We start from the raw sequence: 13,522 nt of genomic DNA, 5'->3' as shown, positions 1-13,522 counted from the left end.
CACTATTCATTGGTCTTGTGCCCCGTGCCAGGCTTTGTGCAAAGCAGTTTGTGCACATTCTCATGCGACCCTCTGTTTCACTCTGGGAGCAGCCGAAGCCCAGAGAGGGAAGTCACTGCCCAGGTTCACACGGGTAGAAGTGATTTCCTCGGGACTCAGGCCAGCCCCTGACCTCCTGAGCGCACACTCACAGCTGCTCTGCCTCATGTGCCTCAGACTTTGTTTTCACTGGGCTTATCCTTAGGTTTGTCCTGTTTTGAGTGGTGCCGTAGAGACGCTGCCTCGCGGAAAGCGTGCGGAAGAGGAGGGCTGTGGACACAGCCCTGTGGGTTCCCCGGTAGAGAGTTCTGGATGAGTCTGTAGTTTACACCCAGTGGAGCTTGAAGGACATAGAGTCTATGACTTCCAGACGATTTATCTTCAAATACTCTTCTTACATTTAAAAAGTTTTCTGGAATTCCCGTCGTGGCGCAGTGGTTAACGAATCCGACTAGGAACCATGAGGTCTCGGGTTCCGTCCCTGCCCTTGCTCAGTGGGTTAATGATCCGGCATTGCCGTGAGCTGTGGTGTAGGTTGCAGACGCGGCTCGGATCCCGAGTTGCTGTGGCTCTGGCGTAGGCCAGTGGCTACAGCTCCGATTCAACCCCTAGCCTGGGAACCTCCATATACCGCGGAAGCGGCCCAAGAGATAGCAACAACAACAACAACAACAACGACAAAAGACAAAAAGACAAAAGACAAAAAAAAAAAAAAAAAAAAAAAGACAAAGATAAAAAGTTTTCTAGCTGTGAGCTGTGGTGCAGGTCGCAGACGCGGCTCAGATCCCACGTTGCTGTGGCTCTGGTGTAGGCCGGCAGCTGCAGCTCCGATTTGACCCCTAGCCTGGCAACCTCCACGGGCCGCGGGTGCAGCCCTCAAAAGACAGAAGACAAAAAAGAAAAAAAAAGCAGTTTTTCTAGGGAAGTTCCCTGGTGGTGTCTTGGTTAGGACTCTGCACTTTAACCACCGTGGCCCAGCTTCAGTCCCTGGTCTGGGAACTGAGATCCCACATCAGGCCACTGTACGCTATGGCCAAAAAAAGAGTTTTTCTGGAGTTCCCGTCATGGCGCAGTGGTTAACGAATCCGACTAGGAACCATGAGGTCGCGGGTTCGGTTCCTGCCCTTGCTCAGTGGGTTAAGGATCCGGCGTTGCCGTGAGCTGTGGTGTAGGTTGCAGACACGGCTCGGATCCCTCGTTGCTGTGGCTCTGGCATAGCCGGTGGCTATGGCTCCAATTGGACCCCTGGCCTGGGAACCTCCATATGCCGTGGGAGCGACCTAAGAAATAGCAAAAAGACCAAAAAAAAAGGAGTTTTTCTCAGTGTTTCAAATTTGTGATTCCAAGCAGACATCAAAGAATGTTATCTTTGTCCAGAAAAAAATTGTAAACATGTTTGCTCGATGTCTTGAGGTACATGTCTAAAGTTTAATGAGCCCCACAAGTTCTGCTTGTTAAATAGCATCTGGTGCTTAAATGAGTTACCTTTTAGCTCACACTTCTCCTGTCTGTCCGTCCAGTTTCTTCCATTGTGTATTTTCCTGCTCAGTTGCATGCATAATAAAATCATACTGTGTGTGTACTGACTGTATCATTTCTAGAGTCCGATTGGAAGTTCTCAGTATGGCCTGGAGTGTACCTTACCTTCAGTTGTTGTTTAAGCCTGTAAACAAAGGACATTTGAAACCCACTTTAATATAACGTATCTCTCTGCCCAGTTTTGAAATAAGGAAGCAGAGACTAGACAAGAGACTAGCCAAGTTCTTGAGTTTTGTAGCTGGTCCATGACTCCACTTTCTCCAGCTTCCCAGGGCTCCATGCCTGCCTTCTGGTTTGCTGATCGTGGGCAAGTTGCATCATCTGTTTGAAGTTCAGTTTCTTCATCTCTAAAGTGTAGGAATTGACTTTAATTAAGAATTTTTTCAGGAGTTCCCACTGTGGTGCACTGGAAACGAATCCAACTAGTGTCCATGAGGATTCGGGTTCGATCCCTGGGCTCAGCGTAGGGATCCGGCGTTGCCGTGAGCTGGTTGCAGATGCGACTGGGATCCCGAGTTGGACCCCTAGCCTGGGAACTTCCATATGCCACACCTGCTGCCCTAAAAAAGCAAAAAAAAAAAAAAAAAAGAATTTTTTCTGTGGTTCCCTGGTGGTCCTGGTAGTGCAGTGGGTTAAGGATATGGCATTGTCACTGCAGTGGCTCAGGTCCCTGCTCTTAAGGGTTCAGTTCCTGGCCCAAGAACTTCCACATGGCATGGGTGGGGCCAAAAAAGAAAAATAATTGTTTCTGCTCTAAAATTTCAGTCCAGGTTGAAACCAAACTTCTAGAAGGAGTCCTCATTTGTACCTGCACTTCTGAAGGTGTCCCTCTCTCTCTGTGGCACTGGGAGCCATTTAAAATCCTATACATTTTTATTTATCTAGACTAATGTATAAATAAAACAGTTGTAAGAAACTTTTTTAATATCAACATTTTTTCAGCAGTTAATCCATTTTATATGACAGCTGTGTTCCAATCATGGAACATAAACCTTACCCCAGAAAAGGAGATCGGACACCTAGGTACACTTGAGCATAAGACCACATCTTGATGATACTCAAAGAATTACTAGATTACATTGCTGTTGAGTCAGTATTCAGTGAGTACATAATCAGCCCTAGAGTCTTGCTCTGCTCTGGTCCTTAAAAATCCCCAAGGAAGCGGGAAATGTGGTCTCTGCACCCAGAGAAGAGGTCACAGTCTAGTCAGGGAATTGTTGCTGTGTGTAGTCCTCCAATTTATCCATCAGCATTTTCTAGCCAAAAAATGTAGGCTCTTTAATAAAAGTCTTCCAGGTGAGCCTGTAATTCATCAAGTAGTTAGTATATTCCCTTAATTCCTCAGGTCCTAGAAATACTTTCTTGAAGGTACTTCTGGTCTGCTGTAATGAATAAGGGCAATTAGGCACTGTAGGAGTTCCCGTTGTGGCTCAGAGGTAACAAACCTGACTAGTATCCAGGAGGATACAGGTTTGATCCCGGGCCTCGCTCAGTGGGATAAGAATCTGGTGTTGCTCTGAGCTGTGGTATAGTTGGAAGAAGCAGCTCAGGTCTGGTCTGGCTGTGGCTAGGCTGGCAGCTGCAGCTCCAATTCGACCCCTAGCCTGGGAAATTCCATATGCTGCAGGTGCAGCTCCTAAAAAAAAAAAAAAAAAAATAGGCACTGTAAGTTGTAGAGCAAAAATATACTTTGAAGGTTAAATAAGCACAGAGGAAGCTCTACCTGAGGCTGTAGGGAATACTTCCAAAGAGATGATGACGTAATTAGAAGTAATTTTATTTTATTTTATTTTATTTTTATTTTATTTATTTATTTATTTATTTTTATTTTCCCACTGTACAGCAAGGGGGTCAGGTTATCCTTAGATGTACACATTGCAGTTACAGTTTTTTCCCCCACCCTTTCTTCTGTTGCAACGTGAGAAGTAATTTTAATTTATGAGTACATACTAGGGCTTTCGATTTATGTACGTAAATCCTTATTCAAATCTTTTTATTGAATTCCTTTATCATCTTGAAAGGTAGATCACATTAGTCCCGTTTCTTCACAGAAGACAAGCCTCAAAGGTCACATAGCTGTTGGGTGTTGGAGTTGGAATTCCACGCAAGGCCACCCAGCTCCTCGTCTACTTTCTTTGATGTACTGTGTGTTAACGCACATCCTGGGAAAAGAGCCTGAAGAGAGATCAGTCCAGAAGGAAGGAAGAGCTGTGGGCCCTGAGAGCGTCACCTTGGCCTTTAACTTGGTGTAGGAATGCAGTTAGAAGTAATGCAGCTAGTTTTTGTAGGAACAAGATTTCTTTTCCTACTTTAGGTTCCCCCCCGCCCCGAGGGTTTTCACCCCCTATTTATTAAAAGGAAAAAAAATTCCAAAACCCAAATTAATCTTACCCTCTTCAGAAGTAGTCCTTTTAAGGGCTCTGCATTTATCCAGCTTTTCTTCAATTTTAGAACTTTGCTTTGGATGTACATTAGATTTCTGGAAATAGCCAAGTCTGTTATGTTTTGGGTCTCTTTATTAAGGAGGTGTGTGTGTCTCATTAACTGGTTCCAGAAGAAAAGGGCACATATCCTTATGAACAGTGGCAGTTTCGTTGGGAATTGTGGCCTCCCGAGGGAGAATATTGAAAGGCAGCCTTAATTTGGGTATAAAAATGCCAGTGTGTGGCCTTTGCAGCTTGTGGTCCATTCAGACTGGATGGTCATTGCCTTCAACCCCTTGACCTGGGGGACGTTTTCTAGTCTGCCCTTCACTCCTCGTGTGGTGACAGTGTCTCGGGTCCAGTTAAGGAGATAGTCCATAAATGTCACACCTCCTGGAGGCAAACGGTTCTCTTACCAGAAGAAGCTTAATTAAATGACTAATTGGCCGTTGAACAATCTGATTGCGTTCGGTTTCATTTTCTGCAGTTTCCGAAGTCTAGGACATCTGAAAGAACACGTTCTACCTGCTGTGTTAAGGACGTGTGGGTGAGAGCTCTAGAATTCTCATAAGGAAAGACCTAAGACTCACAAGCATTTGTCTTCATGATTAGGTTTCCTGGATTTGCCAAACCTGGAATGGAACAGTATTTGTTGGCCAAGCAGCTAGCAAAACCCAAAGAGAAAATTCCTATCATTGTAAGTTTGTTCACTTTTTTCCCCCTCTGTTTCTAATTAAGTTCTTTTATAATACTTTAAAGCAAAGAGGGTTAGTAGTCATTTGGAAAGTATTTTTAAACACATCAATGCTCCAAGTAAATAATGGCCAGTGGTGGTTAGTGTTTTGAGAGTACTAAAAATAATTGGCATAAATTAATGCCTATCGTATTGTTTAGTCTTTATTTTTACCTTTCAGACCGTTAACAATTGAATCAGTAGCACCCATAGTGTGTGTATATATATATGTATTTTTTAAATAATTTTTCTTTCTGTAAAGTGTCTTGAAGTATCTTTTACATGCTGTTTTCCTACTAGCCGTGATGTTTAGCTCATAAGCCTAATTCACATGTTTCGGTTCCCAATGGCAGAGTACATACATGTGGTCAGGATACCTTGCCCCTCCCACGCTGTGGGTAATAGGCTTTCTTTTAGTAAACCAGCTGTCAGGAGCCAGCAACTAAGAGCTGGGGGTTATTGACACCATGAAGAATACCTGTCTTTGAACAGCTTATGATAACATGACACAGGCCCTGTGGTTTCACCCAGATGTTGATGGCTGATAGATTTTCCCTCTAAATGTTATCAAGCTGTGTATCTCCAGATGAAATTCCGGGAAAGAGAACCAAGCTGTCTCCTGACGCTGTTGGTTTCATCCCGTAACTATAAGTTGAGGGGCCAGGAGCCCTTCTGGTCTTACCCTGGAATCTTTGGGTCCTAGGAAACTTGACAGCATTGCAAGAATGTTATTGAAGGTTGTGTATCACTTGCTCCTCCTTCTGTGGAAAGCTTGAAATGCTGGAAACTTCCAGAGAGAAGGTGACCACCGAGAGCCCTGGGCTCCTTCTCCCTTAAAGCAAACTTGGGGAAGTTATTTTCTGAGTGGTTGGGTTAAAGGTTATTTGAGTTTTCTTGTTTTCCTTCAGACTTCTTTTTGTAAATGCGGAATATGGACCCTTGTTCTTTTCATAAAAGTTGAAACTCCACAGGATTGAGAGCCCATAGCCTTGCCCCCTGGGTTGTCACAAGCATGTCGGTGTTGGAGCAGAGCTAAAGGACCCCAGCATTTGAGCTGTCCCACGTGTTTTAGGTGGAACTGGGCCCGGGTGCCCTGTCGGCAGTCCTGCCTGTGTGGGTTTCTTCTGTGGAAAAGTAAGCTGACAAAAGCCATCCAGTCTTGAGAAAACCAAGAAAAAGCAAAGGCCCGGTTCTTTGCTTTTAAGATGAGTAACCCTCCCAACTGCTAAAACATGACCCCGTGGGTACTGGGCCCGAGTCAGGTCCACATGGTCTCTGGGTCCCACCGAGCTCTCCCCTGAGGCAAGTTCCCAAGAGCCTCCTCTTCAGCATTCCTGCTCCGCAGCTTTCACAGCGCTTTCTGCAGCCAGGCTCCCCCTTGTGTCTAGACCGGTCATGGTCTTCAAGGGCCACTTGTTAGAAGTTGCTGATGTATGAGTGTATAATCCTCTTCTCCTTAAAAGAAACTTGTTCTTAGGCGGGCCCTGACGGGTCAGCACGTTAAGGATCCGGCGTTGTCACTACTGTGGCTCGGGTGGATCCCTGCCAGCAAGCTTCCACCTGCCACAGGCATGGCCAGGGGAAAAAAGAAGAAAAGGAAAGATACTTGTGCTTAATTTTGTTTTTTTGCGGGGGCCACACTCACAGCATATGGAGGTTCCCAGGCTAGGGGTTGAATCAGAGCTGCAGCTGCCAGCCTACACCACAGCAATGCAGGCTCCAAGCCACATCTGCAACCTACACCACAGCTCATGGCAACGCCAGATCCTTAGCCCACTGAGTGAGGCCAGGGATTGAACCCAAATCCTCATGGATCTTAGTCGGGTTCCTTACCGCTGAGCCACAGTGGGAACTCCCTGTACTTGTAATTTCTTAAGGGAAGTCCAGCCTGCATTTTTCTTTTTTTACTATATATGTAAATCTCTCCTTTCGGTATATAGTTCTAAGAGTTTTGACAACTACCACCACGGTCCAGTAACCACCACTACGATCAAGATACAGAAAGTTCCATCCTCTCCCCAAATTCCCTCGTTGTCAGAGATCTTTAGTCCTCGACTGAACTTCTCTGTGCCCCAGTCACTGTCCTAACTTAATAGCCTCTTAACCTTCATACCCCATCTCACTTTTTCTCCTTTCACCTTTAAAAAGAATTAGGACTATTTAGAGAATCAGGATATACAGGATTTCCCATTGTGGCTCAGCAGGTATCCATGAGGACACAGGTTCAATCCCTGGCCTCACTCAATGGGTTAAGGATCTGGTGTTGACATGAGCTGGTGTGTAGGTTGCAGATGGGGCTCGGTTACTGTGGCTGTGATGTAGGCCAGCAGCTGCAGCTCCAATTTGACCCCTACCCTAGAACTTCCATGTGCCACACCTGCGGCCTAAAAAGAAAAAAAAGATGAGAGTACACAGAAAAGAGACTAAGTGTCGAGAGAGCTTGATGGCATTCTCAAGACATCCAAGTGTGTCATTTTACATTTCACAGAACTATCCGTCTGCAGTAGTTTTGCAATTTTAAACTGTCCCTTCATTACATGTTCCTGAGACAGCTGGACTCCGGAGAGAGAACTTGTGTTCTGTCCGGCACTCTTTGGAGGAAGCAGAGCTCACCTGTCCGTGGCCTGAGGTGCCCGCTTGGGAGCAGAGGGCTGGTCCCCTTAAGTGCGTTCTTCAAATAGAAGCTTAGCAGGAACAGTGAGCATTTGTGTAACTTCTCAGAGAAGAACAAGAATGACCCTCCTAAGGACTTCTAGGCCTAAAAAGATTCATTCGGTGACTTATGTCAATTATATTTACTCTTTTTCCATGTCACGAAATGAACTCTTCTTGCGTTGTTGTGTAGGTTGGAGATTATGGCCCAATGTGGGTTTATCCTACTTCTACATTTGACTGTGTGGTAGCAGATCCCAGGAAAGGCTCCAAAATGTATGGACTGAAGAGCTACATTGAGTATCAGTTAACACCCACTGTAAGTATCACAGTTATCAAGACAGAATCGTGCCTGCATGGCTAGCAACAAACAATGCACTTGCCTCTTCATTTTCTGTAGTTGGCACTGGTAACTTTTTTCTCTTTCCTTATTTTGTAGAACACGAATCGATCTGTAAACCACAGGTATAAGCACTTTGACTGGCTGTATGAGCGCCTCCTGGTGAAGTTTGGGTTAGCCATCCCGATCCCTTCTCTCCCAGATAAGCAAGTCACAGGTGAGCGCGTGTGATACTGAACTCAGGATGCCAAGTCGCAGGACTCCCATTAGAGTATCCAGTGTACATCCGTCCTCCAGTGGAACAAGATGTAGGGTTTGGAGACAGTGGCTACATACAGCCAAATAGACATATATATGTCTGTGCAAGTTCCCTCAACACCAAGCAAGAACATTGCATGAAATTTTCTATCAGTTCCCATATACATGCATACAGTTCTGGTGAAGTCACTGTATCTTTATTGCTACACCCTTTCCCATAAAAGAAATACATGCATTTTTAAAATGTGAGAAATGACACCTGAGAAAACAGAAATGATCCAATCCAAATAGCTTAAAATGGAAATTAAAATGTATGACCCAAATGATGTAAACGCATTATACAGTCCAATTGTGCTCTTTTTCATTAGAAACATTTAAAAAAAAATAGAAGCCATAGAGCTAAATGTGTTTTTATATATATATTTGTTTTATACACATGCATACATACACACACGTTAGTTTAGGCAGTTACCAAGTTTTCTATGCAATTATTTTGGGGACTACTGATACTTAAATTTTTTATTTAGCACGATTACTGCCCTCTCCTTGTTTCTTCTGTATTTAAATTGCCATGTTTCCCCCAGCCCTCCCATCCCATATAATCTTCTAGTAACTAACCCATGGTGCTCCCAGAGCCCCTTGTAAATATGCAGTTGGAGAGTATTTGTTCCTGCATCTGTTTTGAGAACTGTCACTGAATTTTTTTACTCTCCGAGCTAATCTAGAAACTGGTATGTTAGCACTGAGGAGTCAGTATATCTGTCTTGGAATCAAAGTCTGTAAAGGAACCGAGCTTCACGTAGAGTTTGCGTATGTCGCTAGATAATGTGTAGATAAATGAAACTGTACGTCTGGAGAGGAAAGGATCAAAGATGAGAGTAAGACTTAAAAGGTCAGAGCTGGGACAGCCTCTAAGAGAAGCGAAGGCTCATGGAAAGGCCGGCGGAGCCCGTGAGGCGGCCAAGACCCTGCCGGGGGGAGGGGGGGGCGGTTAGAGGGACCAAGCATCTGAGTCAGCCATGTGGTGACATGTGTCCCTTACATGCCAGGCGTCACGCGTCACCCGGGCGTTTCACACACGCGCTCTCAGCTCAGGGATGCCAGGCCCTGCTCACTTGGTGCTGAGATACGGATGTCAGTGTGATTCCAAAGCGTGCTGGCTTTGGGTCATGCGGTGTGGACTAGCCCATCTGCAGCTGGCCTTAGTGACCTCCCGAGAGGAAAGCTCTTCTCCTTAAAATCGTGCTTGTCCTTTACTTTGTTTTATGTTTGTTTCTGTGAAATTTGAGCAGATGGAAACTTTGTTTCCAAAAAAGTTGTTTTGATTTGGATCTTAATTTTTTTTCCCTTGGCACACTTTTCAAAAGTTTCCAATCATCAGAGCAGGAGGGTGGGGCTGCATCCTCGCCCTCACGCGGGGTGACTCCCGGAGGGGTGACTCCCGGGCAGCCCCTCATGGAGCCGGAGTGGTTGAGTGACAGCCACGTCAGGGTGGCCGGGCTGGCGTAAGCGGTGGCTTCCTTCCACTCAGACATGTCACCGCACCCCCACTTCGGTGCCCAGTTCAGATACTCACATCCCTCCTTTCTGTCTTCCTTCTTGTTTTAAATCACAGATTTGTTTTTAAAAATTTAGATGCCTTCCTTTCTCTGCATTTCCTTTTTTTTTCTTTTTTTTTTTTTTTTTTTGTCTTTTGTCCTTTTTTTTTAGGGCCACACCCGCAGCATATGGAGGTTCCCAGGCTAGGGGTCGAATCGGAGCTGTAGCCACCGGCCTACACCACAGCCAAAACAACTTGGGATCCTTAACCCACTGAGTGAGGCCAGGGATCAAATCCCCAACCTCATGGTTCCTAGTTGGATTCGTTTCTGCTGCACAACAGCAGGAACTCCTTTTCTCCACATTTTCACATTTCAGACTTCTCCTCTAGCAACTTGTTTAGAGTAATATATGGTCTTTCCCCCCCCCCCTTAGGCAGGAAATTAATATTATTTTTTTATTTTTTATTATTACTCATAGAATAATATATGGTCTTGATTAGCGTAATATATTAGCATATATATGGTGGTGTTTCAGTAAATGGATTGGCCTTCCCATTGTGGCTCAGCGGGTTAGGAACCTGACCAGTGACCGTGAGGATGCAGACTTGATCTCTGGCCTCACTCAGTTGGTTAAAGGTCCAGCATTGCCTCAAGCTGCAGTGTAGGTCACAGATACAGCTCGGGTCTGGCGTTGCTGTGACTGTGGTGTAGGCCCACAGCTGCAGCTCTGATTCAACGCTAGCTCAGGAACCTCCATATGCTGCAGGTACAGCCCTAAAAAGAAAAAAAAATTAAAAAATAAATAAATGGATTAATAAGCTGTCTTAGGGTCGTGGGCATTCTCCTGTCTTTCAGCTTATGATACATTGTTTATTCAGGGTCAGATAACTCATGGGTATCTTAAAGCATCATAGAGTCATCATTCTTCCATACTGAGGTTCTTTTTTAAGTCAGGGAGATGTCACAGAAAAGCAAGACAGCAGTGGCCCCTCAGTCCGAAGGAAGCTGAGCCTCGCTTCAGTGACTGGGACGTGTGCCGAGGAAACTGAAAAACACAGAAGCCACTTTATTTCTTCCGTCTCTTGTTTGCCTGCTGCCTGTGATGCCCACTGGGTCCTTATTATGTAAACTCCCCTCTCACTTAAATCCTGGAGAAAAGAAAAAGGAATACCAAGTGGACGATGTCATGACATTTCTGTGGGCTTGATAATCCAGCCATGGAAAGCTTACAACTAAGAGTTTTTATTGGTGTATAGCTTTTGTCCTTTGTGCAATAATATTGAACAAATTTGTTTTTATTTCTGAGTGCCAGACTGGTATATCACATACCTAGTGAAAGCCTAGGTAAGGGTTGTAGAAAACAAGGAAATGAAAATCCCCCCTCTCCCTTTTTTAATTCTCTGGCACCTGATACGAAATTTTTTTATTTTTTTAGAGCCACACCCGCGGCAGATAGAGGTTCCCAGGCTAGGGGTCCAGTTGGAGACCTCACTGCTGGCCTACACCACAGCCACAGCCACAGCCATGCAGGATCTGAGCTGTGTCTGCAACCTACACCACAGCTCACATCCTTAACCCACTGAGCGAGGCCAGGGATTGAACCTGCCTCCTCATGGATGCTAGTCAGATTCATTAACCGCTGCGCCATGACGGAAACTCCTGATATGAAAATCTGAATGAGCACAAGATAACATATGAAGACACAGTTTGTGAGTAAACCAACTATGTCAAAATTTTTTCAGGAGGAATAAGAGTCATTAATTAATTTCAACCAGTGAATAGGTTATAAACTCTTGGTGTACTTCACTTGCTCATAATGGGCCATTCAGTATAACCCTTAGGTCCGTGCTGACTTTACTGGGTCCTTTCTGAGCTGGGGCATCTTTTGCGTGGCCTTAAGCGTATGTAGTACTTAGTCTCTACTTCCAATAAGTGCAGAAGCTGAAGTGTTTTAATATCCAGGGGATGTCTAGACCCATCATGCTCTCCAGGGACCACTTTTAAGGAGTTTTTGATACATGGGTTTATAATACTCTTCTCATTAACAGAAACTTGTTCTTAGGAGTGCTCAGACGCTGCAGCAGATTAAGGATCCGGTATTGTCGCTCCTGTGGCTTGGGTTGGATCCCTGGCCCAGGAACTTCCACATGCCACAGATGTGGCCAAAAGCAAAAAAAAAGAAAAGATACCTGTGCTTATTTGTACCTGTAATTTCTTAAGGAAAATCCAGGCTGCTTTTTTTAAAAAAAACTTATATGCAGTAAATTCACTCCTTTCAGTGTATGGTTCTAAGAGTTTTGACAGCTATCACACAGTCTAGCAACCACCACTACGATCAAGATACAGAATGTTGGGAGTTCCCGTCGTGGCGCAGTGGTTAACGAATCCGACTAGGAATCATGAGGTTGAGGGTTCGATCCCTGACCTTGCTCAGTGGGTTGACGATCCGGTGTTGCCGTGAGCTGTGGTGTAGGTTGCAGATGTGGCTCGGATCCTGCGTTGCTGTGGCTCTGGCGTAGGCCGGTGGCTACGGCTCCGATTAGACCCCTAGCCTGGGAACCTCCATATGCCGAGGGAGCGGCCCAAGAAATGGCAAAAAGACAAAAAAAAAAAAAATACAGAATGTTCCACCCTCTCCCCAGACTGCCTTGTGCTGACGTTGCTGCGCCTCCCGCAGCCCTAACGCAGAGCACTGATGGGGTCTCTGTCTCTGGGGTGTTGTCTTTTCCAGAGTCGTGTTTTGCATGGCAGCGTATAGGGTGTGTGTGGTCTGACTTTAGAGTCTTGTGAGTCTGGCTTCCGTCACTTAACATAATGCCTTTGAGAGTCACCTCTCCTGTTGCAGCGATAGGTTCATTGCCGAGCCGGATTTCACTGTCTCGCTCCACTTAGTTTCTGTCCACTCACTCACTGAAGGAGGTTTCCAGTTTGGGGCATTTATAAATCTGCTCTAAACATTTGCATTCAAGTTTTTGCATAATTATAAATTTTCGTTTCTCTTGGGTAAATACCTAGGAGTGAAATGACTGGGCCATATGGTAGGTATATATTTAATGTTTAAGAAATTGCCAGGCTGTGGGAGTTCCCATCATGGCGCAGCAGAAACGAATCCGACTAGGAATCACAAGGTTGCGGGTGTGATTCCCGGCCTCACTCAGTGGGTTAAGGATCCAGTGTTTCCGTGAGCTGTGGTGTAGGTCACAGAGGCGGCTCAGATCCCGCGCTGCTGTGGCGGTGGTGTAGGCTGACGGCTGTGACTCCGATTCGCCCCCTAGCCTGGGAACCTCTATCTGCTGCAGATGCGGCCCTGAAAAGCAAAAAAAAAAAAAAGGAAATTGTCTGGCTGTTTCCCAAAGCAGCTGTACCATTTTGAAATCCCCGCCAGCAGTGGATGGGAGCGCCAGGAGCTCCCCATCCTGCTTGCACTTCTGAGAGTGTCCTTTTCTCTTTATTTTAACATGTCTGCTAGGCTAATGTCGTGGTGTCTCCTCAAGGTTTTAATTTGCATTTCCTTAAGGACTAGAGGCGGTGAGCATCTTTTCATGTGCTTATTTCCCTTCCACATGTTTTTTTTCTGTAAAGTGTTCAAATCTTTTACCCATTTTTTGATTAGGTTGTTTTCTTATTACTGAATTTTGAGACAAGATTCTTTATTCTGGAAGCATGTCCTCTGTCAGATAACATTCACTGTTGCTTGTTTTTAGGTTAGTGAAAAAAATGACCTTGGTTTACCTTCTAGTAAATAACTTGCTACCGAGTAACCAGTGGCTCTGTAACAGCGTTTCGTTTGTGTGACGGTGACTCATCTGAGACAAGGTTGCACGTCAGTGTCTGCGTTTCTCTTGCAGGTCGCTTTGAAGAAGAATTTATCAAAATGCGCATGGAGAGACTTCAGGCATGGATGTCCAGGATGTGTCGCCATCCAGTAATCTCAGAAAGTGAGGTTTTCCAGCAGTTTCTAAATTTCCGAGATGAAAAGGTAGGACGACTTATTATG

General features: G+C 45.1%; 1 protein-coding gene across 2 annotated transcripts in view; it reads left to right on the top strand.

Annotated features, from left to right (window-relative positions):
• The window catches only part of SNX9 (sorting nexin 9), a 108,664-nt gene that overhangs the window by 72,389 nt on the left and 22,753 nt on the right, over nucleotides 1-13,522 (top strand). For both annotated transcript variants that reach the window (XM_003353171.4, XM_021086441.1), the window contains 4 exons: nucleotides 4,614-4,698; nucleotides 7,580-7,705; nucleotides 7,826-7,943; nucleotides 13,374-13,504. In XM_003353171.4, the coding sequence (XP_003353219.1) occupies nucleotides 4,614-4,698; nucleotides 7,580-7,705; nucleotides 7,826-7,943; nucleotides 13,374-13,504 (460 nt within the window). The remainder of the gene's footprint in view (nucleotides 1-4,613; nucleotides 4,699-7,579; nucleotides 7,706-7,825; nucleotides 7,944-13,373; nucleotides 13,505-13,522) is intronic.

Source organism: Sus scrofa, chromosome 1 (assembly GCF_000003025.6).
Source record: "Sus scrofa isolate TJ Tabasco breed Duroc chromosome 1, Sscrofa11.1, whole genome shotgun sequence".
Taxonomy (NCBI): Eukaryota; Metazoa; Chordata; class Mammalia; order Artiodactyla; family Suidae; genus Sus; species Sus scrofa.
Note: the sequence above shows the minus strand (reverse complement) of the source record. Positions and strands in the feature narration are given on the sequence as shown.